At 39.2% G+C, this 24,716-nt stretch overlaps 1 protein-coding gene across 1 annotated transcript in view; it reads right to left on the bottom strand.

Annotated features, from left to right (window-relative positions):
* IFTAP (intraflagellar transport associated protein) overlaps positions 1 to 24,716 on the bottom strand; it is a 59,532-nt gene that overhangs the window by 781 nt on the left and 34,035 nt on the right. Inside the window, exons 3-6 of the mRNA XM_007466848.1 lie at positions 20,879 to 21,033; positions 20,186 to 20,257; positions 18,784 to 18,850; positions 7,772 to 7,911 (exon numbers count right to left, since the gene is read on the bottom strand). Of these exons, the coding sequence (XP_007466910.1) occupies positions 7,772 to 7,911; positions 18,784 to 18,850; positions 20,186 to 20,257; positions 20,879 to 21,033 (434 nt within the window). The remainder of the gene's footprint in view (positions 1 to 7,771; positions 7,912 to 18,783; positions 18,851 to 20,185; positions 20,258 to 20,878; positions 21,034 to 24,716) is intronic.

Genomic DNA, 24,716 nt, shown 5'->3' with positions numbered 1-24,716 from the left:
AGCAGGAATTAAAACACATAGTAGCACCCTAAATTAAAAAGTCCAGGAACCTTTCTTCCCACCAAGAATTTTGTAAATATTACAGAATTTATCTGCAACTCAGAGTAGCTGCAAAGAGATGTAATAATTTTGTATCTACTTATTCATAATCTGTCAATTTTAAAGACTTCCTAAAGGAAGGTAGATTAAAAAAAGCATATTTTCCAATAAACAAAAGAGATTTAATGCCTTAAATCTCACTATATCACCACCCCTTAAAAGGCCTCTCCAAAAGCAAATGGTGTGTGATACAATGAAATCACCCAGCACCTCTGTGTTGCTCTCTATTATGTATGGTGATGCTGAAATAATTGAAAAGGATGGCTTATGCAAGAATGAAAAAAATGCCCTGAAGCTATAATCAGCTTTCAATATTCTTGCATGGAAAATGATCTCGTTTAGTGGCTTTTGCAATGTTCTTGAAAATGGAGCATCTAGCTCAGCAACTGTGTACTGTTACCAAAGGTGCAAAAAAACAAAACAAAACACCCCAAAACATGAAAAGTAGATATCTCCTATCTGTTTAGCAAGTAGCACCTTGTAGTTGGGTGTGCAGTGCTAATAGCAAACACCCAGCCATCTATCATCCTTTCTCGGTAAGACCAGCACGAGAACAAATTTCAGAGACTTGCTCACTTTCTCTTTGTTAGAAAGTGTCTGTGTGCTTTCCTGACAAAGGTAATGATGGGAGCTGCCACTGAGTGAGTTCCCACCACGCGCCAGCCCCAGTACTAGGAACCGTGCAGGCATTAGCAGTAATCTTCAAACAACCCATCTTACAAAGCTCTGAAAGGTTAAGTAACTTGCCAAGGCTACACAGTTAGTAAGGAAGAGAAGCAAGATTTGAATCCCGGGCGACCTGTAGATAAAGTTTCACCTTCACAACAAAAAACACCAGTAAAGATCGACCTTGAAGTTTTCACTAAGCCAAGTCATAGCTCTTTGGGAGAAAAGATATTTTCTAAATAAGCTAAAAAATTCTCACAGCCTATCATAAAAAAATGCACTCGAGGATCCACATAATACCATGACTATCTTTAAAAGAGCAGCTGTACCCTGGAAGCAACTCAGTCTGCCGAGTGGCTAATCCATCCATTTAGGTCACTTTCTGAAAATTAAATTTATCGTCACCACAAAGTGACAGTGGGGGTAATATGGCTAAGACCAGCTCAAATGAAGAAACACGGACACAAGGACACAGTATGCTCATTTCCTGAATAGAAGCATCCTTGCCGTCTCTAACTCTATCCAGCAGTAATTGCTGAGGTTTGCAGGCCTGGTCCTGGCAGAAGACGAGAAGGAGCCCCCCCTCTGCCAGTGCTTCTGTCTGAAGGGATTCTTACTGCCCATGGACACCTGGTTGAAGACCTGCCATCCACATGTCCACTAAGTTTCAGGCTGCCCATTGCACTAGGACTTTGAACCCTATCCTGAGGCCTCTAAAACCTGCCTAGACCTTACTAGCCACTCTCACTAGATGCAGTCACTTGGCCTTCACCCAGCTCCTTCTGAGGCTGGAAAGCAGGTTCAAATTAGACAAATCCCCTTGCTGAGCTAAAATCCCAGCGAGACCATCATACCATCCTCCCGGCTCCCTCACACAGCCCGAGCAACCCTCACATGCCCACCTCCCTGCCCTCTACGTGTTCACTCCGTAAACACTCACTGAGTGCTTAATGTGAATTAGATACTGGGAACACAAGGATGAAAAGAAGCAAAATCTGTGCCCACGAGGTTTTATAACTTCAGGGAGAAGACGGAAGTAAATGAGTGATTTCATTATCATGCTCCATGCTCCCCAACAGAAGAATGCAAAAAGGGCTAAAGGAGCACAGAGGGTAAAGTGCTGAAGCTTAACTTACCCTCAAATGAGTATGGCCACTCTCCAGAAAATCCTACTCACCTCGCCACTCATCACCACACTCAGGACCCACCTTTTATCAGCAACACAGACAGACTAAGGCTTGTATGTTGAACTTCCAGACTCGACGAGGGCTGACTCCTGTGACCAAGTTAGTCCTTTCTCCCAGATAGGGTCCAACCCACCACCTTCTTACTCCTCTCCCTTCCCCAGGGTCCCCATACACCTTTCGGCCGTAATATCCAACAGTATGGAACTAGAGATATAGAAATGTATCCTTAAGTGAAAAGTTTTTTATTTTCCTTTAAGTTCTTTTTCATACACTGAAATTTTTCTCTATTGTGGAGCATGATTTCCTTCATCAGTCATTTGTTATTAACCGAAACAGCAACAAGGAATAAGTTTCTAGCTAGCCAATAAACATATGAGGCCAACACAATAATTATTCATTTACAATACACTTAAAAATATACTTATAAATGTCTTCACTTAGAAACTGAGTTATTAACAGCAGCTATCATTGTTAGATTAATTCCTTAGGCAATCAGTTAAATGCTGAAATATAAAAGCAAGAAACCAAGAATAATAATAATTTCATATCTGCAATGCCAAAATATGATACTCAAGACCTTTTAAAACATTTTGGGGGTATCACTGTCTCTCTATACTGTAAGGTGGCCAGTGTATCTCTGGATCAAAATGTCAGAGGAATAGTCTCCTGCAATCATTCAGATATATTCCATTCTTTCCACAAATGTTTATTAAAATCTAGGCACTGTGTAGGTGCTGAGGATACAAAAAGGCAGACTTGTATGAAATCACAGAGAAATGAGATAGACACATCAACAGATCATTGTAGTAAAATGTAGTAAGAACACATGGTATATATAGTTAGAAGGTGACAGGAACAGAGAAGGAACACCTAACCCAGCCCAGGTTGGAAGGCACTGGGAAGGATTCAGAGGAGGCTTTCTGGAAGAGGTGCTGTCTAAGCAGAATCTTCAAGGGTAATATTATTTAACAAGGATGAGGGAAGACGAGCGTTGCAGACAAAAGCAGGTCTCATGCACAGGCCAAGTCAGAAACACACAGAATTTCACATATGTGTATCTGCGAGTAGTTCAGTGTTGTCAGAGCAGAAACTGTCAGGTAGAGAGTGGCAAGAGACGAAGATGGTGCCAGATCATGGCAGGTCTTATATGCTACTTTTCCCAGAGATGATGAAAAGTCGCTGAAGGATTTTTTGAAAGCAGGTAGATACTTGGGATCTGTGCATTTCGAATAAATTCCTTCCTTCATTCAAATGTTAACTGAGCACCTACAATGAGACACAGGCGTGCAGAGAACAGGAGGAGACCCCGCCCTCTTGGAGGGTACCTCAAGAAAGATCACTCTGAAGACTGAACAGAGGGTAGACTGGGAGTCAGGAGACTAGTCAGGAGCCTGCTGAAGCAGTCCAGACAAGATACTGAGAATAGGGCATTGAGAGCAGATATTCTAGGATATTAGAAAGTGAAATTAACTGCACTTGATGACTGATTTGGATGTACGAAGAGAAGAAGAGCAAGAATGCAGGAAGAGAAGCGGGTAAAGATCAGCTCAGTTTTTAACATGTTGATTTGAATGCACCTCAAGGGATCCAGAGAGAATTGTCAACAGGCAATTGAACCCACAAAGCTGAAGCTCAGCAAAAGGTCTGAAGCTGGAGATACAGATTTGGAGACATAAGCACAAAGGGTAGTAACCTATAGATGAAAACAGATCCAAGTATGCAAGTGGGAAGAGCTGTGGGTTTACCATGGAACCCTGAGGAATACCAACTCCTAAGGGAAGCATGGAGGGAAAACCCCCAAAGGAGGCAGGGAAAGAACACTCAGAGAAATACACAAGGAATCTTGAGAAGAGCTGGGAAGAGAGAACCAGCGGACCATGAGTGTCACGGAAAATCAGTGGTAAAAAACACAGCAGAGAGTCCCATTAAAATAAAGGCTGAAAAGTGTCCATTGGGATGATTGGCAATGATAAAGTACCTTTATTCTGAATGTGTCCACGCAGGTGATTAGACCAAGGGCATTTTGCAATGAACTGAATGAGGAGTGAGGGGAAAGGAAGCAGAGTCAACTAGAGGAGTCGAGTCTGTTGGTTTCTGAAGTCTGTATGAAAAGGGAGAAAAAAGCCCAGACAATAGCCAAGAGGGGTCCAAGGTAAAGGGAAGGTTGTTTTTTCTTTAGTTTTTTTTCATTTCGTTAAGGATGGGAGAGACTTAAACATGTTTACACGTTGAGGGCAATGAACCAATAGAGAAGGAAAGAGACAAGGACCCTAACCATCTTATACCAGAAAATCACTCCCTGTAGCGAGGAAAGTTTCCTGATTATTTGTTCATTCAATACCTATTGCATGTCTCCTATATGCAAAGCACTGAATTCGGCACTAGTTCTGACTTTTTTGCATTTTAATTAAATAATCTTATAGAGACACACACGAGTGAATGTAGGGTCTTCTAAGACAAGGGGCATATATGTAATTCAAAGTGAATCCTGATGTACACTGCAGTTCAGAACACATCACTGTGATCTTCAAAATGACAGCTTTTCAAATACTGTAAAGCTGCAGTTCTATTTATGCATTTCAGCTGTTGGCTACTGTGGCGCACTTTGGGAATTCTCTTCTTTCAAGTCAGGTTCATTCTGAGGTTCTAAGATATAAGGCTCCAAGTTTTTTAGATTGCAAACTGAACTTCTGACTTATTTCAAAGAGCAGAATTCATGCAATGGAACACCAAATCCCCTGCTACTGAACAGAAAACAACTGTGAATTAAGTTATTAACTTGTTATTTTTGCCTAAGGAGCTGAGAGAAACATGTGGATTTCAGGTGTCTAATTTCAAATCTAATTGAAATCTTTTTGTAGCCTCTCAGGGAATAGAATTTGTACACTATTAGAAAATTGCTAGTTTTCTTAAAATTGCTCACGTGATTTATTCTAAGAGGGACACTATTACAGAAGGAATCCTTTTCATTCATAGTACCATGTAGGCAAATTAAAGTAAATAGAACTAATGCTCAAGTCAATAATAGCAGCATTTAGCTGTAGGCTATCTTACACAGTAATATGATAAATAAACTGTCTATACAGGTGAAAAATTTTAGAGTCCCTTTTTTTTTGGCAGTATGCGGGCCTCTCACTGCTGTGGCCTCTCCCGTTGCACAGCACAGGCTCCGAACACGCAGGCCCAGCAGCCATGGCTCACGGGCCCAGCCACTCCGTGGCATGTGGGATCCTCCCGGACCGGGGCACGAACCCGTGTCCCCTGCATCGGCAGGTGGACTCTCAACCACTGTGCCACCAGGGAAGCCCTAGAGTCCCATTTTGAATTGGAAAAACAGGCAATCTCCCATTAAAATACTACAAAACTTTCTTCATTGACCTCTTCTATATTTTGGGAAGTAGGACAAGAACTCACAGTTTTTCATCTTCTTAACGTGAATTCTTTTTGTTCAGTAAAGCTGTTCAAAACTTCCAAAATTCATCAAAATGCAGTAACTACGGCAAGAAGTTATTCACAGAGGGAAAGTGGAAGGCTCTTGAAAAACGTTTGACTGTAAGGAGGAAATGCACATGTATAAAAGCAGCGATAAAATTAGGAAAAAAATTAAATGGGTCCAGTCCATATCAGGAAGTTATGGATTCTCATTAGGCAATTAAGAGGAAGTCAGGACATCCAGGATAAGTTTCATCTTTTGAGACTGACATCACAGAAAGCAACTACCATCTCTCACCCCAAAATAGCCCGTTGTATGTGCTGGAAATTGGTGATTATGTTCTTTTACCTACATTGGGTGTTTTAAAATAAGATTAATACTATTAAACCAAGGCAGAGTTGGTGTGGTATTGTGACTCTAGACAGTTCTGAAACATTTCTCTAACAAATAGTGGTTAGAAATTAAAATCCCACCCAAAATATTACTCTGGATATTTAAAAAGCAGCAAATTATTCATCTATGTCTCATTTTTGCCAACACAAAAATTGTTCATATCATTTTGATTCAAATATTTAAAAATGTTCACATTCTCTGGGAAGAAATTTATACTCCTTTTAAAGATACAACCATACACAGGGTTTTAACTAGCATTTTACTGGCTATATGATTGATTCCAGAAATCATTCTTTTTTCTTTTTTTCTTTTTTTTTTTTTTTTTTTTTTTTTTTGGTGGTACGCGGGCCTCTCACTGTTGTGGCCTCTCCCATTGCAGAGCACAGGCTCCGGACGCGCAGGCCCAGCGGCCATGGCTCACGGGCCCAGTCGCTCCGCGGCATGTGGGATCTTCCCGGACCGGGGCACGAACCCGTGTCCCCTGCGTCGGCAGGTGGACTCTCAACCACTGCGCCAGCAGGGAAGCCCCAGAAATCATTCTTTTTTTTTTTTTTTTAACCTGTCAACTAAAACCATTTTGTAACAATTTCTATAATGGCACTAGGTGCCATTGACCACTGACTGGTCCAATAATTTGTATGGTCACAACTGAAGTCAAGAACATGAACAAGTCTTTAAAAGAAACTGATTCCTGCTAGAAATCACCTTGTAATTATAGTTTCTTAATACTCAGAGAAAGCAATCTATAATTCAAAAAGCATGTTGAAAAGTGGCTATCTCTGCAAGTTTATCTGGTAAACAATTTGGGGTTTAATATAAGTCTGCAAGCATCCTAGATAGACTTCTGTGATGTCAGTGAACAAAAGTTCTATGAGAAAAGGGCAATTTAAAATTGAAATGTGTGGATTACTTCTGATTGAATGACTGCTTCCATAACATCAAGTGACAAGACTAGTACCCAAACAACTAAATAATCACGAAACACCCTAGTGTTTTTATTAGGAAGCAATAAAAAAGAGCCCTTAACAACTTCTTGTGCCCGATCCCCCTTCATACTAGAGTAATAAAGGTGATAAAGGTCACTACCCAGCACCATCAGCAGCCTTGGTTGGCACATGTTTGTTAAGTATATGTAGATGAGATGCAAATGATGGTGAACGATGGCTTTCAAGTTGTGCACTTGGGAGCGTTAACATGTGGCAGATTCCATTCTCCTGTGCTGGTGAAGCGCATGTCTAGATGACATTTCCCAGCCTCCCCAGATAGGAACCAGATAGGAACATGTGACTAAGTGGTTGCCAATGGAATGTGAGCAGAGATGAAGAGCCTCGAGTCCTAAGCCTTGGGGGAACTTGCTGCCCCCATGCCCTCATCCCTTGCCCCTGCAGGTAGGACGGTGACCTGACTTGGAATATGCACATGAGGACAATGTCCTGAGATGCAGTGGAGATCCAGAGAGAAGGAACCTGGGCCCTGGTAACCCCAGGGAACAGAAGCACCTGCTCATTTTAAAGGCTCTCCACAGACTGTTACATGAGAGAAATAAACTTCTATCTACTTTCAGCCACTGATTTATTGTTGGGATTCCCTACTATAGCAGCCTGGCCTTACCTTAACTAATGCAAAATGTTTTTAGGACCTTGGAAACAATAATAAAAAGAAAAGTGGCCAGTGCAGACTAAAAGAGATAAGAAACCTTTCCATCCTTTCTCTTGCGGAGTCCCCAAGCAGCACTGTCCCTGTAGCATGGCGAACATCACGACACAAACATAGTTTCCACGTAAAAACATAATTGCTCTCTCTGTGTGTTTAAAAGGGATTATACACATTAGAGAGAGATGGCAGTGAGAGGGACCCAATTAAGCAACCTGAACTGTAAATCTTCCCAAATCTCAGAAAAATACAGAAGCACAAGGGTATAGCGGCATTTCTCTGAAAGGACTAGTTACAAAATCAAGGCAATTTCAAGAGGACTGAATTCCCTGTGGAGTACCTCTTCCCTTTGTTCCCCTGCTCCTTTTCCAGTGGGCCTTGGCTTCACTCCAGAGGTAAGAGGCTGGGCCACGGAAGGAATGTAAGAAGAAACACTCGTGCTCCTGTCCTGCTCCACCTCTCCTGGAAGCAGCAGCAAATCTGTCGAATACAAAATATTTCACTTGATCCCTTCACCAAGTCCACAATTGACCTAAGTCATCTAAAAGTCTATGACAGCCAAAAAAAATGAGCAAATATGCTCAAGTGAAGTAGGTCCGTTTCACAATGCCTGTCCTCACTTGGGAACTTGGCTCAAGGGATTCTCCTTTCTATAAAATAGAAGTCGTCAGTGCATTAGTTTTTATTTTATGGTTGCAATGTTACAATCCATCTGAAAGGTCTGGGAGAAATGTTGTTTTGGGAATAACTTGATCACGCCTCTCACCCTCAACCCAGTTTCTACTTCTATAGGAAAATAAGTCAAGAAGATGCTACTTTTGCCTCATTTTGCCATATTTTCCTGAGGGGGTGAAGAGAAAGAAAATAGAGTGCTGATTTCATCCTGTAACAATATGGCAATATTTCAAAAAAACATAATAAAAAACAATGATGCCAGAAGGAAGGAACTTTAACTTCCAGCAGAAAAATGAAATACTCTGTCATACTCAGAATGCACGGCCTACTTCTCAACGCATGCAAACAGCAACAACAATGTGTTTCCGGCTTGTTTAGCACAATCACAAGAATTCAAAAGCCAATCTTGGTTTTCTGATCGATCCATTAGAAGAGGATGTGTTTCCTTATTTTTGCACGTGTGACAGAACATCGATGAATCACAGACAAATGATTTCTCTGAAGACAAAAACAAACAGAAGCACAACAGGATCCCTCCTCCGTCTAAGTTTTCGCAGGACCAGAAGGGCTGCAACCAATAACTTGCAGCTGGCGCAAGATGCTGCTGCCTGCTATTCAATGATGATCCTAATTAAGACACTAATTAAGTTCTCAGTGGAAGTGATTAATTAACAACAGGCATGCCTTGGTTGTTGCCAAGGGCAGCATGTATGGGGAGATAACTGAGCAGGTACTGATATTCAAAAACTGAAACTTATTTGAAATACGTCTCTCACCACTACAGCTATCACCTTCACAAAAGACATGATTACAAAATTCTTAAGACTTCAGCAACAGGGAACATGGCAAACAGCCTAGAAACTGAGCACGTGGGCAGGGGGATGATGAAGAAGGAAGTTTTACTATGATTAATTATTGAAATCATAGAATATGACCTGATTAATTAGGAGAAATAAAAACAATAATAATAGCCGGCATTTTACATGCATTAACTCCGCCAATCCTCTCAACAACTCTGTTATTTCCTCTCTTAGAGGCAATGAGCTCTAACACTGAGAGTCACCCCAGCCACCTCACTCACGGCGCCACAGCTGCAGTCTGTCTGCGGAGCCCGTGCTCCTAGCTCATGATGTCACATCATGAACTTACTTTTAAGTAAGCACTTTCACCACATATATTATTTTAAATCTATCAGATTGTACCTCCAAACTCAGGGCCAAGAAATGTCACTACGATAGCACATTAGTGTGATTAGTAAGTGTTCAGGGCATTTTACAATTTTATAACCAGGAGTAATATTTTTTAATATATATTTCTTTAAAAAATTTTTTTTTAATTAATTAATTAATTAATTTTGGCTGCGTTGGGTCTTTGCTGCTGCGTGCGGGCTTTCTCTAATTGCGGGGAGCGGGGGCTACTCTTCATTGTGGTGCCCAGGCTTCTCATTGCGGTGGCTTCTGTTGCGGAGCACGGGCTCTAGGCGCGTGGGCTTCAGTAATTGCAGCACGTGGGCTCAGTAGTTGTGGCGCACAGGCTTAGTTGCCCCACGGCATGTGAGATCTTCCCAGACCAGGGATCGAACCTGTGTCCCCTGAACTGGCAGGCGGATTCTTAACCACTGTGCCACCAGGGAAGTCCCAGAGAAGTAATATTTTTAAATTCAGTAAGGTTGGTGGAAAAACTGGCTTTCTAAGGTATTCCTTTATGAGTCCAAAGCTAATCTCCCTCACTGGTTAGGGGCCTGCCAACAAGAGAGGCAAGAAGAGAAAGCTTCAAGCCTCTTAATGTGAAAACCAATATCTACCATACCCACTGGCTGCCAGTGCAAACATCCCTTTGAATGTGAAATCAAAATCAATTCTGCTTTCAGAGCTATTTAAAATCTGATGGACAGTACTGTGCACCGAGAGGGACAACTCTGCAATTCCTTTGCTGAAACTCTTCACATCCCTCATATGTTTGCGAAGAAGATAGGGTTTTCAACAAAAATGGTTTATTTCATAAGAATTCCACTGCCATGGGTACAATTCTTTCAAAACAATATGACTCAGTATCCACTGCATTTCCCATTCCTGTCATTTGTTTCTCCACTGTAAAGGTAAAATCCACAAACGCATAGCTGTTGGAGCCTAACACGACACCTTATATGTAGTAAATTCTCAGCACATACTTGCAGAAAGGAAATTAATTTCCTGCATCTCAACTTTTAAACTGAACAGCAAGTATGAAGAGTCTACCTATCCATAGGACACTGGGAATGATGCAAAATATGTATAGTCCTTTCCCTCAAAAACTAAAATTTTTTTTACAGGAGTAGGATTTTTATACATAAAATCAGACAATAGTCAACACAAAAATTGAACTGCTTTAACTCTAAATAGGACAGATTTATAAAAGAGTGAAACCAATATGCACACGAATAGTCTGATAAGACACAAGTTATAGAGAAGACACAAGTTATCTTTTAGCCATTTTATAATCACTGATGGGTTATTTAAATATTCATTCTCTCAGGGGGGAAATGATTGTATTCATTGATGATGGGGAATGGAATTTCTGAAGTTCTCTGCAAAGCTTTCCCAACTGAAATCTTATCTTTAAGACACTTCATCTGACCTTATTGTTTCTAAAACAATTAGTTTTCTTCTTAGCTAAATACCACCATCTTGACTGATGTGCTTTGTAGAGTTAAGGCACCTCTCGAAAAACGAATCTTGATGTTGGATGGCAAGCCTGATTGAAAGCATTTCAACCTCTTTCTCAACTACATGACAAGAATGTCCAACGTTTATAAACTATGTGTTTGTGCCATTTGTCTTTCTGCATTTAGCCAATGACCAGCAAGTCAAAGGCTATAATCATGTATTTTAATACATTAAAAAGTAAGCCATCTACCTGACATCTGATAATCTAGACAATAACAATATTTAGTCTGCCTGTCATATTTATAAAAATTAACCAATCCATTCCTTTGTTGCCATGTAGAAATGGCCAAAATTTCCTGAAATTTCGGGTGTTCCTCAAGACCAAAAAGGATACAGATAAGAAATGCACTCAGGCATCCTCTGCACATAGCTTCCAGCTATGATAGTTTATATTAGGTGGTTCTTGTTCTTAAAATTTTTTGAAGACCCCCAAAGAGCTTTTGTTTATGGGAGTGATATCTATCAATATTTACCATATTAGAAATTTAAATTTCAAATATTTGCTTATTGAATCATTAAAATACAAATTTTCAAATATTTGATTATTGAATCATTAAAATAATACTACCATATACTAAAATAAATATTTTTATTTAAAAAAACCTCTTTTCCAAAAACAAAGAAAACAGAAGAGAAGCATTGTTTTACATTGTCTGAATCCTTTAAATGTCTGTCTTAAATAGAAGAACGCTGGATTCTATATTTGCTTCTGCATTGAATTTTTGGAATATGCTGTTTCAGTTGATGAAAATGAAGAAACTCTAGTCTCACACAGATATTTAGCTGGAAAGGGGAGGACTATTTTAATACTCTTTTTATATAATTGGGGATATTATTCTTTGATACACACTAGATATTGACAAATGATAAAGTTTTTAAAAATAATTTCAATGTGCAATATGAAACCCTTTCAGTAAATTTTTCATACTCTTATGTTAAAATCCATTGGTCTAGCTTACAATGTTGAATGGATTGCGCTTCTGTGCATGATTTTGTAACATCATATATTGGTTATGTGGAAAATGGTGGTTCACTATGTTACGCAGATCTTTTAAATGTTGACATATTTCATTATGCAATATAAAAATCACATTAGTTAACATTACCAATTTTATCAGAAAAGGCTTTAAATATTGGGAAGCTGTCAAGCTCACAGTACTGGATGTAAGTTTTCCAAAAATCCAATTTTCACTTGATCCATTGCCAATTTTATCATTGGCAATGAATACTGTCAGCTGTTGTCTTGTAGAGATGGGCTCACTTCATTCCTTTTTGAGAACTATACTTTGTCAGTCATTCTTTCAAGTAAAAACGTTGATCCATGAAAGAAAAAACAAAACAAAACAAGTTCAGCACACCCCTCAATTGCACAAGTGTTTTTTCATGAAAAAGTGTTATTCATTTTTTCCATGAAAAAATTTTCATGTATTTCACGTATATGTGAAATACAACTGTTGTATTTCAGTATGCAGCAGACGAGGTGTACTCAAGCATCAAGGTTTAATAAAATTAATAATTTTTACCACTTCATAAAGGACATTTGCAATGGATACTGGCATTTGCTTTAATTACAAATTCAGGACAGTGAAGATTACAGTGACTACTAGTATAGTGTGGTGCTTCTACCTTGATTCACACTAAGTTACTAGCATCTTTACCCATCATTGCTTTTGCAACATCAGTGCAAACGTCAACTTATTTGACCTTCAGACCTTGGGGTTTTCCAAGGAGCTCCCAGACCACATTTAATATAAGTCTGACCCTCCCACCAAGAACATTAGAAAAGCTGAATAAATGATAAAAAATCAACTACTTCAAGGCATTAGAGAGCTACCAGGGAAGGCCAGAACTTGAGGGGCCAAGATCCCGGAGAGAAGGAAAGTAGTGAAAGTGAGTCTAAGAGTCTAAGCTGTTTTTCAACTTATGCCATTTACTGATTTGTAAGCAGAGGCTGAAAAACCAAGAAGTGAAGAAGAAATAGACTAAGAGGCTGAGAAGCTTAGCAGAACTACCAACAGGTTCACAGTGCTGTGAAGATAAAAAATAGAGTTTGGGATCTCCAAGAAGGAGGGGCTGTGATTTACCTTGAAGGGCTACACCCTAGCAGTAAGCAAGAACTAGAAGTAGAGCAGCCCTCATAAAGCCTGAAACCCAGTCACCAAATCAGCTCAATCCCATATTGGATTAAGATGACCTATGACTACTCTAACTGCTAACAAAATGTTGAAGAGAAGCTTTTCTAAAACAAGATTAAGATAATCATCTAGAGCCTATGTAATATTTTATATACAATGTTCAGCATTCAAACAAAAATTACCAGGTATACAGAGACACCAGATCAAAAGGGAAAATTAATAATATAAATGGACTCACAGGACATCTCAGTTATTGGAATTATGAGACAGGAACTTTAAAATAACTGATTAATATATTCCAATAAATATATTACAAAAATGGAAAATTTTGGCAGGGAACTAAAATCTATAAAAATAGATATTCCAGACCTCTTGAAAACTATAATAACTGAAATATTGTTGGCTTTAACATCATATTTGATACAATTCAAGAAAGGGTTACTGAACTAGAACACAGATAGTAGAAAATATTTGGACTGAAGAAAGAAAGGAAATAAAAAAGGATGGAAAATGCAGGAAAGAGTATAAGTGATATGCGGGACATGGTGAAAAGTCTGGGCACAGGTAATATTTGAAGACATAAGAACTGAGAATTTCCTAACATTTACAAGGATCTACAAACCCCAAACAGAACAAATACAAAGTTAACAATGCCAGGGCATAGTGAAATTACTGACAAACAAAAACAAAGAGAAAATCATAAAAGTAGTCAAATGAGGTAAAAAACATATTACCTTCCAATGTACAACCATCAGATTGACACTTGGTTTTTCTACAGTTTTCAACAGAGGAAAAATTAACACCATAACAGAATAGAATAACGCCTTAAAAATTCTGAAAAAAAATAATTACAAACCTAGAATTCTCTAACCAGCAAAAATAGGGGGCAATGAAACAATAATATGATAATACTCAATTACTCCAAAATAGGCAAAAAATGAGTGAAGCACATATAACTGGCAGGACAAGTAGAAAACAAAATAGTAAGATAAGAGATTTAAAGGCAAATACATCAGCAGCTACATTAAATGTAAATGGATTAAACACACCAGTTAAAAGATGAAGTTTTATTTGTGTGTGTATGTGTGTGTGTGTACATGCATATGAATAAACCATATGCCACTTTCAAGAGACACATTAATGAAAACTTACTTTGAGAAAAAAAATAACTGCAAAATAAATAAAAGTGGAAATGTAAAAGGAGGAAGATTACTGCCCATCCAAGGGGAAGGTCAGGAAGGTCAGGGAAGAGTTACTTCATGGGTGGAGTTGGCATTTGACAGTGATAATAAATCATATCCCTCTACTTTAAATACAGAAATAAAAGAAAAATCCATACAGGAGTCAAAAAGATGGGGATCAAAATATGAGCATTATAACTAATAGAGCTGACTTTGAAAATAGAGCTTGTCCTGCAGTCACAATTTGCCCTCTTACTTATCAAACTTTCCTTCCAAGTCTAGAACTTGGACTATCCCACCTGACAGGGAGTCTGCACAGATGACATGAATCCAGCCAGGTATAAGGAGAACCTCTTCACATCCCTAGAGCCCTTAGAGTAGAGGCTCAGAGAGTGATACCTCCAGACATTTGTCTAGAGACGGTTCTCAGCTTCAAATGCATGTTAGAGTCACCTGGGAAGCTTTAAATACTGCCAATGCCCAGGACACACACCAGACTACTGGAAAAGGATCTCCAAAGGCAGGATCCAGGTATTGTCGTTTTTCTTTAAGCTCCTCAAGTGATTCCAATGTTTCTCTCAGGTTGAAAACCACCATGTAAGGCAGACCTGGGCCCCTTTTAAAGTGTGTCTACTATAAGAATGGTGACACAGGCACAGAAGAGAGGACATACACCTTCCAAACAGCATGAACCCAAAAGAAGAAACAAAATGTCTCATCCATACACATCAGTTTTTTTCCCTAATCTCTCCAATTAGATAATGCCTTCCTTTACCCTTGGGGAGAAATAAATAGAGGAACTATTGAAAGGGTGGAATTATCATCCCAATTCTGTTCTCTTCTCAGAAATGGAGTCGAAGCATTTGCCTTTGTGGTTGATATGGCTTTCAAGTTTGAATTTAATAGATGGATAAGTTTGCACATTAAAAAAAAAAAAATTGGAGGAACAGGGATAGAGGAACATTTCGAAGCAAGGATTTTTCCCTCTCAATGATCTTTTAGTGATCTTCGAAGCAATGAGAGAATGATTTTTAACAGTCCCAAGTGGAAAGTAAATGAAATGCCTAAACTCTATGTTGGCTGAAATATGCCATCTTCTCCTAGCTCAGGACCTTTACACACACTGTTCGTATGCTGTTCCTATACTCTCTTACCCACCCCTCACCCAGTTAATAATTACTCATCCTTTAGATCTCAGGCTCTCAGCACTTTCTCTGATCCATGGACAAATTAAATTCCCCTGCCATATGCTCTCATGAGATCTAGAGCATATGTAATTATATATTTGTGATATGTCTGATTCTTCCAATAAACTATGAATTTCCAAGGACAGGAACCAGATCTGTTTTATTCTTTATTTTATTCCAGGATCCAGTCACAGTTGTTAAATATCTTTGAATAAGAGTCCAGGTCATTCATAGGCTACATAAAGCCTTAAAGTTGCAGATAAGGAAAGAATTTTTTAAAAAAGAGGGAGAGAGAGAGAAAATGATGCCTTCATTAGAACTGGGAGTACTGGAGAGATTGAAAATGAAAATCAAATAAGGCTGCCAATCTTTGTGCAGGAATCAGTTGCCCATTTTCATCCAACACAATCAACCATAGCATAAGTATACCCACTGGTCAAGAAACTTGTATAAGACAATATAATTCTGAAAACTAGGCCTCAAAAAAGCCTCTTTGACCTTCTGCACTCATCCAGAGAACATGCTGGGCCAACTGAGGGGGTAAAAAATAAAGACGACCAGAAGATTCTTCCTACTCCAATGGCCAAAGCATAATAACTAATACCTATTCCAAATAATAATCTTTCCGGGTAACAGTCTGGAGCATGACAGTAACTAACCATCAGGTTAACTATCTTATCTCAAAGGAGGAAAAAATGGTTAATGTGACATCATATAAACACAGGGCACCAAACTCTGGCCAAGGTTCCCTCCAACAACTGGTCAGTAGCACGGCACTGAGTTGTCTGCTTGGAAAAACTGTCTCCACCTGGGCTGCCAAACCAATAAGCCAAATACCGGGACAGAAACAAGCGCCTGAATCTTGGAAAATATTTATGAAAATGAAAAAGGTGAACAAATAAAGTCAGTGGTAGAAAAACAATACGCAACTCACTTCCTTGTTGTCCCAAGCAAATCTGTTGCTTAAACAATAACAACAGAATCTAATCAGTAAACCCCTCAGCTGCCAAAATTATACAAGCAACTTGCCTGTCTAAAATGTCACGTTTCCAATCTGATATAAATATTCGCCTTCTGCTCCCATTCCTTAAGTGTAATACAAATCAGACGCAATCTAAAATTCACCCTGGCACAACTATTTCTTTTTTCTTTCCTTTCAAATGACCCAGATTGTGCATTATGAAAATTGTGAAGCTTGGTGGTCTTTTTGGTAATTGGAATAGATCACTGAAGCCTAGGTTGCTTTTTAGCTTTGGCTTTTCACATTATTTTACACCTGGGAAGGTCCTGACTAGCTCATCCAAGTCCACTGAGACTTGGTTCAGCCTCAGTAAGCTTTTATACACACAAATGTAAAACTACGTGTTATCTCATTTCCAGAAAAATCATACTAGTGAGACATTTCTTTGTAATTTTTTAAACAACAGAAACTTAAAAGATGGCTAAAGAGGGACTTCCCTGGTGGTACAGTGGTTGAGAATCCACCTGCCAATGCAGAGGACACAGGTTTGATCCCTGGTCAGGGAAGATCCCCCATGCTGCAGAGCAGCTAAGCCTGTGTGCCACAACTACTGAGCCTGCGCTCTAGAGCCCATGAGCTACAACTACTGAGCCTGCACTCTAGAGCCCATGAGCTACAACTACTGAGCCTGCCCGCCGCAACTACTGAAGCCTGTGTGCTCTTGGGCCTGGGTGCCACAACTACTGAGCCTGCGTGCTGCAACTACTGGAGCCTGCACACCTAGAGCCCGTGCTGCACAACAAGGGAAGCCACCACAATGAGAAGCACATGCACCACAGAGAAGAGTAGCCCCCGCGCACCTCAACTAAAGACCCAACGCAGCCAAAAAAAAAAAAAAAAAAGTTTAAAGAAAACAATGTGAAAATAATGGAAAAGGTAAGAAGACTAATTTAAAATATTGATACAACCAAAATCAAATTTGCTGGCTATGCAGGATTATGTCAGTATACAGACCTTCTCATTACCAGTAGAAAGCAAGAAGTTTAAACCATCACAAAAATGTTCAACCTGTGCACTTCTGTGCCCTCCTATGAAATTAATTTTATGTTGCAAAGGTATACATGCAGACTCCAAGTATCATCCACAGATGAACTATATCAGAATCCCCTAGGGGTAGTGGTTAAAGATGCAGATCACTAGATGCCACAAAAGACCTTCTGAATTAGACTCTTTCTTAGGAACAGGACCCAGGAATCTGTTCCCTTTCCCCAAATCACCCAGAACCCAGAAACAGTGTGCTTGCTCCACAAATTTGGCTTCCTCATAAATCCTCAGCAATCCCTTCTAATCCAATCAGAGCCTCTAAACTGCTCTAATAAAGAAATTCAGAGCTGCCTAAGGCATTAAAGTTAAGAGAACCTCTGTGATTCTGTTAGATCTCCCATCTCCCTTGAACCAAGCAAGTACGGAAAAAAATCTGGGAAGTCTACTGGTTAATAGAGTGCTTGAGTAACAGTGCCTTCGATAGAGTAGTGTGATGTTTGGAAGCAGAATAGAAATGTTAATTGCTTCCAATTACCAAAGCCTCTCAAATTCAGGCAGAGAAGCCAAAGCAGAGGCTTATACAGTCAGTTTACAGACAGTGGCCATCCCCCAACCAACTAGACCCTGCACTTTAACTCCTGTGTGATTATAAAGAAGCCCCCTTCCCCAACAATAATGACCATAGTCGCTGTTTATGACCACCTAAGGACTGTAAACAACAATCAAACACCAACAACCAAAACCCCATGGAAACTGCCCCTTCCCTAACATTCAACCAGTTTTGAGATATTCTTACATATTAAATTAGGAATGAGTTTTCAAAACAAGTAACTCAAATTTTGAACATATTTCAAAGCCCCTTTGAGCAACAAAGGATACCTAGGCTTACACAGAAACGTTAACCAAGAAAGGAAAAGGCCTCATCTACGTAAACCTCAGAGAAAGCCCCAGAAAAAACATTCACACTATATCTTTAGTTTTAATTGTTTGGTTTACATATTAATAAATATTTATAAAAGTAAAGATTTTGATTTTATTTTTTTGTTTATTTTATGATCAATTCTCATAATTTTTATGATTCTTATGATCAACTGATATTTTAAGTAGCACTCCAAAATAATCTCAGTTTACATCATGGTGCTTCTAAGAAATAAGGGTTTGACTTAAATGACTCTGAGACAATTATCCAAAAATCAATCACATGGTAAATGGGGGTGGGGGGGGTGGGAGGAAGAACACCTTTCCTTCATTTAAGACCAAAGACATTACAACCTTCAACAAGTTTTGTATGACCTTTCAGCTGAAATCTTTATTATCAAAAAAGAGACTGCAGGACTCCAGTTTTTCCTATCTCAGGGAAAGCAGAGGTAAGGATTGTCCCCAAAAAAAGAAAAGAAAAGCTGTCTAAAGTCTTATTTGTAGAGAAAGAGGTCAAGCAGTGTAGAAAGGAAACAAAAAGCATACTCTTACTCATTTGGGGCTTAATCTCTTCATCCAAGTCCAAATCTTCTAAATCAAGGAAGTTGTCTACCTAGAAAAGGATTAACATCATCTTTATGCAAATTAGACCTAGAGAAAAATATGCAATTAAGAATCAGTGAATCCACTTCCACAACACTCAAGTGAGCAAATGAATCTCCTTTTCTCATTAACTTTTGAGTCCCAGATAGAGATCTTTGTGTTCACTGTGCTTTCCCAGAGACATCTGAAAGAAGCACTAAATCTGGAAGTTGGCCGGGATTTCATAGGCACCACAGTAAGATCTCTATACTGAAAGGGAAAAAACAGTCTGGGAAGTTTTTGAAAAGTTTTTGTTCCTGATTCTATCCCAGAATATATACCACCATCAAGACAGTCTGAAACAATGTTTCTGTTTTTTGGTTTTGTTTTATTGCTTTTGCTCCTCAAGCAAATGATGGTGGCGGGTCTGGCTATTCTCACAACAGTGTGCTTTAAACTCCAAAGAGAGAGTAGAAACTAAAGAAAGCAGGGGAGAAGGTTCATTCAAGACAAAATCATCCTGCCCCAGGTAATCACAAGAGAGGTGAACAGGGCAAAAAATCAAGTGTTCTCTCTTTTGAGCAAATAAAACTGAAAATTACTTCAAAGGTAAAAAGCAGAGCAAATGACCTTTACAGACAGTAGCAGCATTTCAATGTTGCTTTCCACTGCAAGCTGACAATGAGACATTTTAGATTAACAAAATGGTAGCACTTCAGACATGAACCAATTCATCTCAGGTGAATATCAAAGAGTGTGAATAAACAAATGATTTCACCACTGGCACGAAGGCAGATCTAGTAAAGGCATGATGTCAAAATGCCTTTTATGCTTATGACCTAAAACATGTACATAACAAAATACCGTAAAATTATAAATTTAGATCTCATCATTGGAATTCAAAACACAGCCTGGGTCTTTCTTCCCCACTCTCTACCTGCCAGACCATGACTTGCAGCTTCCATTACTTGGAAGTACATAACTACAGTTATTTCTTGACTTACAAGGGATAGCAAAAATTTATCTTCCATATGATGGTTTCAGTACTAAAACTTGAGAATCTGTTACATTGTCATTTCTCTTAATTAATGGTATATGTTCAAGGGGACGAGAGTCATGTTTCTCTATTGAAGCACCCCTTCCATTTGTAAAGCTTTGAGGAAAAAAGATCCAGAACCCAGGCAACCAAGGACAGTTTAAGATAACCAAACACCACTTTTTTTTTTTAAAGCATATAGACAAAATCTGCTGAATTCTCCAAATTTGTATGACAGACAGCAAATGAGTCCTGTGAGGTTTTTTTTTTTTATCATTTTTATGCTCTTTCTGGGTTTTGGCCATGGAATAAAATCGAATCATGCCTTACCTTCACCTTTCCTGCCCGATTCAGATCACCCTGAAAGGAACTGCCAACTTTTTGGCCTTCATCCATCACTATCTGGGAGAACAAACAAACAAACAAACAAAAAACATTGAGGACATATTGATGGTAACATGAAACAAGTGAAAATAAAGGAGCTGATCTTGTAGCCCTTCAGGCACTAAAATTCCCTTTCCGCTTTCTGTTAATTAGCTATGCGTGACAAACCATGACACCTTAGTGACAGCAGATTCACTAAGTCATAGCAGCCATCAGGGAATAGGTTCCAGGAGGTCTGACTTCTACTTCTGTCTTCTAGACTCATCTACAGGACATGAATCCAGGACAGGTAAAAGAAACTCTCATTTACACAGAGAATTATAAAAAGGAACTCTTTTGTCCCAGAGGACAAGCTAAAATATAGACATAATTTCAAGAAAAATCTGTAGATGGCAGATCCTTAAGAGGTTTTTAACAAAAACTGGGGATAATTAAGTTACTATCATAAAAGTTGGCTTTTGAAATCATGAAATGTAATGATGATTTTCAGTCAAGTATCCCAAAGGCACTCCTTCTAAAATTAGGAGTCTGAGTTACTGATCCAATAGCTGTCCGATGTTTCTCATTATGGTCTCTTTCTTTTTTTTTAATTCATGATAATTTTTTTTCTCTGTTTCTGTAAATGTGCTATGGCATTACCTGTTCCTCTTCTGAACACTGTGATGAAGTACGAAGAAAGATGGCTTTATTGCTAAGATGGTGATCATTTGGTTCATTTCTCTGAGTAAATTTTACTGAAGGAAAATTGTTTTCTGAAGAATTGGTTCCAAAGGCTCCTCTTTTGGTCACATTATCTGAAATGATAAATTACATAATATTAGAAAACACCCACCACATCCAGTCTAGTTTATTTTGTGTTTATTGAGAATCTTTCCTCCAAACAAAAAAAAATATTTTTCAAAAAAATCTACAAACTGAATGCTTGAAGCATTAAACACTCTTAACCTATAAAGTTATTTCTAAAAATGCATAAAAAGATAACACTATTTCATTCACTATTCAACAAACATTTGTAAGTTTGTATCCAGCACTGTTCTCAGCCATTGTTAAGAGGTCAATAAAGTATTTGCAAGACTCTTGGACATTACCGATCTCACTTTTTTTCTAAATTTGAGGGTTTTTTAAAAAAAATATGGAGTCAATGTATGGATGATTCTAGCAAATTTGTAAAAGAAAAAGATTAAAATTAGAATATCACTCATAATCCTACAAGACAGAAAAGCTGCAACAAAATTTCTTCAGTGGCTATTTTTCTCATCTTTTATCTATTCACCCATAAACTTCTAAAAGTCAAATGGAATTGTACTGTACATACCATATTATAAGTCAACTTGAGAGCAATATTTTTTTCATACTATTGCATATTCTGCATAATTTTAATGATTATAGAGAATTCCACTGTATATATTTAACATAGCTTATTTAACCAATTCCTATTCTCAACTATTTAAAACTATAAACAATGAATACGTTTGTGCTAAATCTTTGCACATTCATGATTATGTCCTTAGGATAAGGAAAGAGTCTAAGATTCATCCTAAATTAAGAGAAAATTATAACATAATGCCATTAACAGAAATGTGGGGGACAAATTCAGATGAGAGAGAATGAATTAACCTCTGTCCATGCTGCATTTGAGGTGCCAGTGGAAACTGTGAGGAAAATGTCCCAGAGGCAGCTGCAAATGTAGGCTAAAATGTGGGAGAGAGATCACAGCGATAGGTAAAGAGCTGGTAGTCGATTACACTGGGGCAGTGGTTTAAGCCATAAGATTATTTTTAATATTAGCAGCAATATTAAAATAAATAAGAGTTAACACTTACTTGAGGGTCAGACTGTCTTTTATTATGCATCTCATAAATCTCATTTAAGCCTCACAACAACCCTAGAGGTAGGTACTGTTAGTATCCCCATTTTACAGGTGAAGAAACCAAGGCCTACAGAGAGATTAAATAATTTGTTCAAAGTTACACAGCTGGTAAGTAGCAGAGTGGGGATGTGAACCCAGGCCTTCCTAATCCAGCACTCACTGCTGTGCAACTTAGAATAGTACAGTAAATGAAGGGAAAGGGTTCTTAGAGAATAGAAGAATAAAGCAGAAAAAAAAAAAGAAATTTTAAAAAACCCAGAAAGGAGACAAAGAAGAAAAGTTTGCAACAGTACAAGAACCCAGGGAGCATGGCACATACTAAAACTAGAACTCCCTTGCTGCGAATGACAATAGCAAAACACAGGAACCTACTTCAAGGATCACTAGAAGAGTGACTAAGGGATTCAAAAGAGGCCAAGTGGCAGAAATCAAGCTACTGTCAGATTAGGGCACCCTGTTCCATCCCCTTACAATACTCCACCATGGAAAGATTCTGGAGACATGGGTTTATTTGTGAACAACCTTGTCAGGTATCTAACTGAAGGGGTTACAAAACAGCCTAACCCACCAAAGTGGCATGTTTGTTTCTCTTGAGCCACTGGCTGCATGGCTTCAAAATCAGTAAAGATTCTTGTTGTTCTAATGATCTTGGCCTGGTGCAAGGCAGCCAGAATCCTGTGTTTGCTTCTGAATACCTCATCATTGGTAGAATTAAGACTTGTAGGGGGACTTCCCTGGTGGCACAGTGGCTAAGAATCCGCCTGCCAAAGCAGGAAGGACAGGTTCAGAACCTGGTCCGGCATGCGGTCCCATATGCCGCAGAGCAACTAAGCCCGTGCGCCACATCTACTGAGCCTGCACCCTAGAGCCCGCGAGCCACAACTACTGAAGCTCACGCGCCTAGAGCCTGTGCCCCACGACAAGAGAAGCCACCGCAGTGAGAATCCTGCGCGCCGCAACTAGAGACAGCCCCCGCACAGCAACGAAGACCCAACGCAGGCAAATAAATAAACAAATAAATTTATTTAAAAAAAAAAGACTTGTAGGGATATCTATAGGACATTAACACAGAAATACTGTTAGGGAGCAGAGATAAGGTAGCCTAGCCTATATTACAGCATTAGCTCAGTAAGCCAGAGAGGGAAAACACAAATATTTAAATGCACCGCTTTTTCTTTCAAAGGGATTTATTAGCAAACACCACCAGCTCAGGCCAGCTCTCTCTACTGCCTCCTGCACCAGCACCCATGACTCCTAATTAGCTACTACTGGGACGGGTGACCCCTGCCTTGTGCCCCAAGAAATCCCTGCAAACTCTGACATGAAGCACTCGCCTTGGCTGCTGGGGGTGGAGGGGCTGAGGGTCTGAGTAAGGAAGGTGATGGGAGGGTTACCGGAACACTGCTGGAGTAACCAGCACGATGCCGGGCCACAGAAGTGAGGACAAAATGGTCTTAGGACTTACCCTCCCTGACTTCTTCCTCTTTTACAGCCACAATTATGGCTGTAAAATCATCAGTCCTAGGGCAGAGACAAGCAGTGGCAGCAGCGTGGAGCAAGACAGGCATGGAGATGCTTGGAAACAGGAGTGAGGAGGAATGAAAGGGTTCTTCAAACTTCATCAAAGTTAGAGGCAAGCAGACTTCCAGTGGCTCCCTGCCATTCCTCAGTGCCGTGTTCTAATAAGACCCGGAATAGTTTCAGTTCTCCTTGCTTATCCTTTAAGTCTAGCACAACCTAAACCTAGTATTTCCTGAGAAAATACCGTGCACTCAGCACAACACTACTGTAATAATCTATTGATTTACATACTTGAAAACCACAGTGATGTCTGGGAAGAACAGATGTTCCGTAAGGACAAGTTCTGTTTGTTCTTATCATCACTCAGTGTGCTCCTCTGCCATTTCCAATAAAACACCAGGTTATTTGACAAATAACCAGATGAAACTCCTTCAAAATAAAGAGCAAAATGTAATGAAGTCCCAGCTTCTGATGCTGATGTGGAGCGATGGTTGAGGTCTCAGATCTAACACAATTTCTTGTTTACTCTTTCAAAACTTCGTCCTTTCATAAACATAAAGCTTTCATTTTTAAAATATGGAAAGATTCAGAAAAGAACCTGTTCCCTCTCTGACTGAACCTACAGTTTAAGACTCCTTTCTAAACCTTGAAAGCAGTTTCACAAGAGTAAGTACTATTTCACTCCAAAGGCCCCGAAGTGCTTCTTACAAATGCTTTTATCATTTTTTTAAAAAACAGCAAAAAAAAAAAAAATCTCTTGGCAGCAGAAGATAGGAAAGAAGTTCTTTTTCAATATGATAATGACAAAATGGCAGATGTTGGCACAGCCCAGAATCCGAAGTGGGCTAAAGCCTGATTAGAGTGCCAGATGCTGCTTCCCAGAGTTATCCTGGTGGCCATCCAAACATGCCACCTAAGTGTGCGCTTCATCTTATTCTGTTTCTGCTTTTCATCAGAGTCCTTTTCTACCTTTTCATCTTATCCCTAATGTTCCTTGCTTTGAAATAAGTGCCAGACGTAATACACTTTGGAAATCTAACAGCAGTATTTCAGAGAACAAGTCGGTTACTGAGACCTGAAAGAGTG

Source organism: Lipotes vexillifer, unplaced genomic scaffold (assembly GCF_000442215.2).
Source record: "Lipotes vexillifer unplaced genomic scaffold, Lipotes_vexillifer_v1.1 scaffold527, whole genome shotgun sequence".
NCBI lineage: Eukaryota > Metazoa > Chordata > Mammalia > Artiodactyla > Lipotidae > Lipotes > Lipotes vexillifer.
This window is presented reverse-complemented; position numbering and strand designations above follow the sequence as displayed.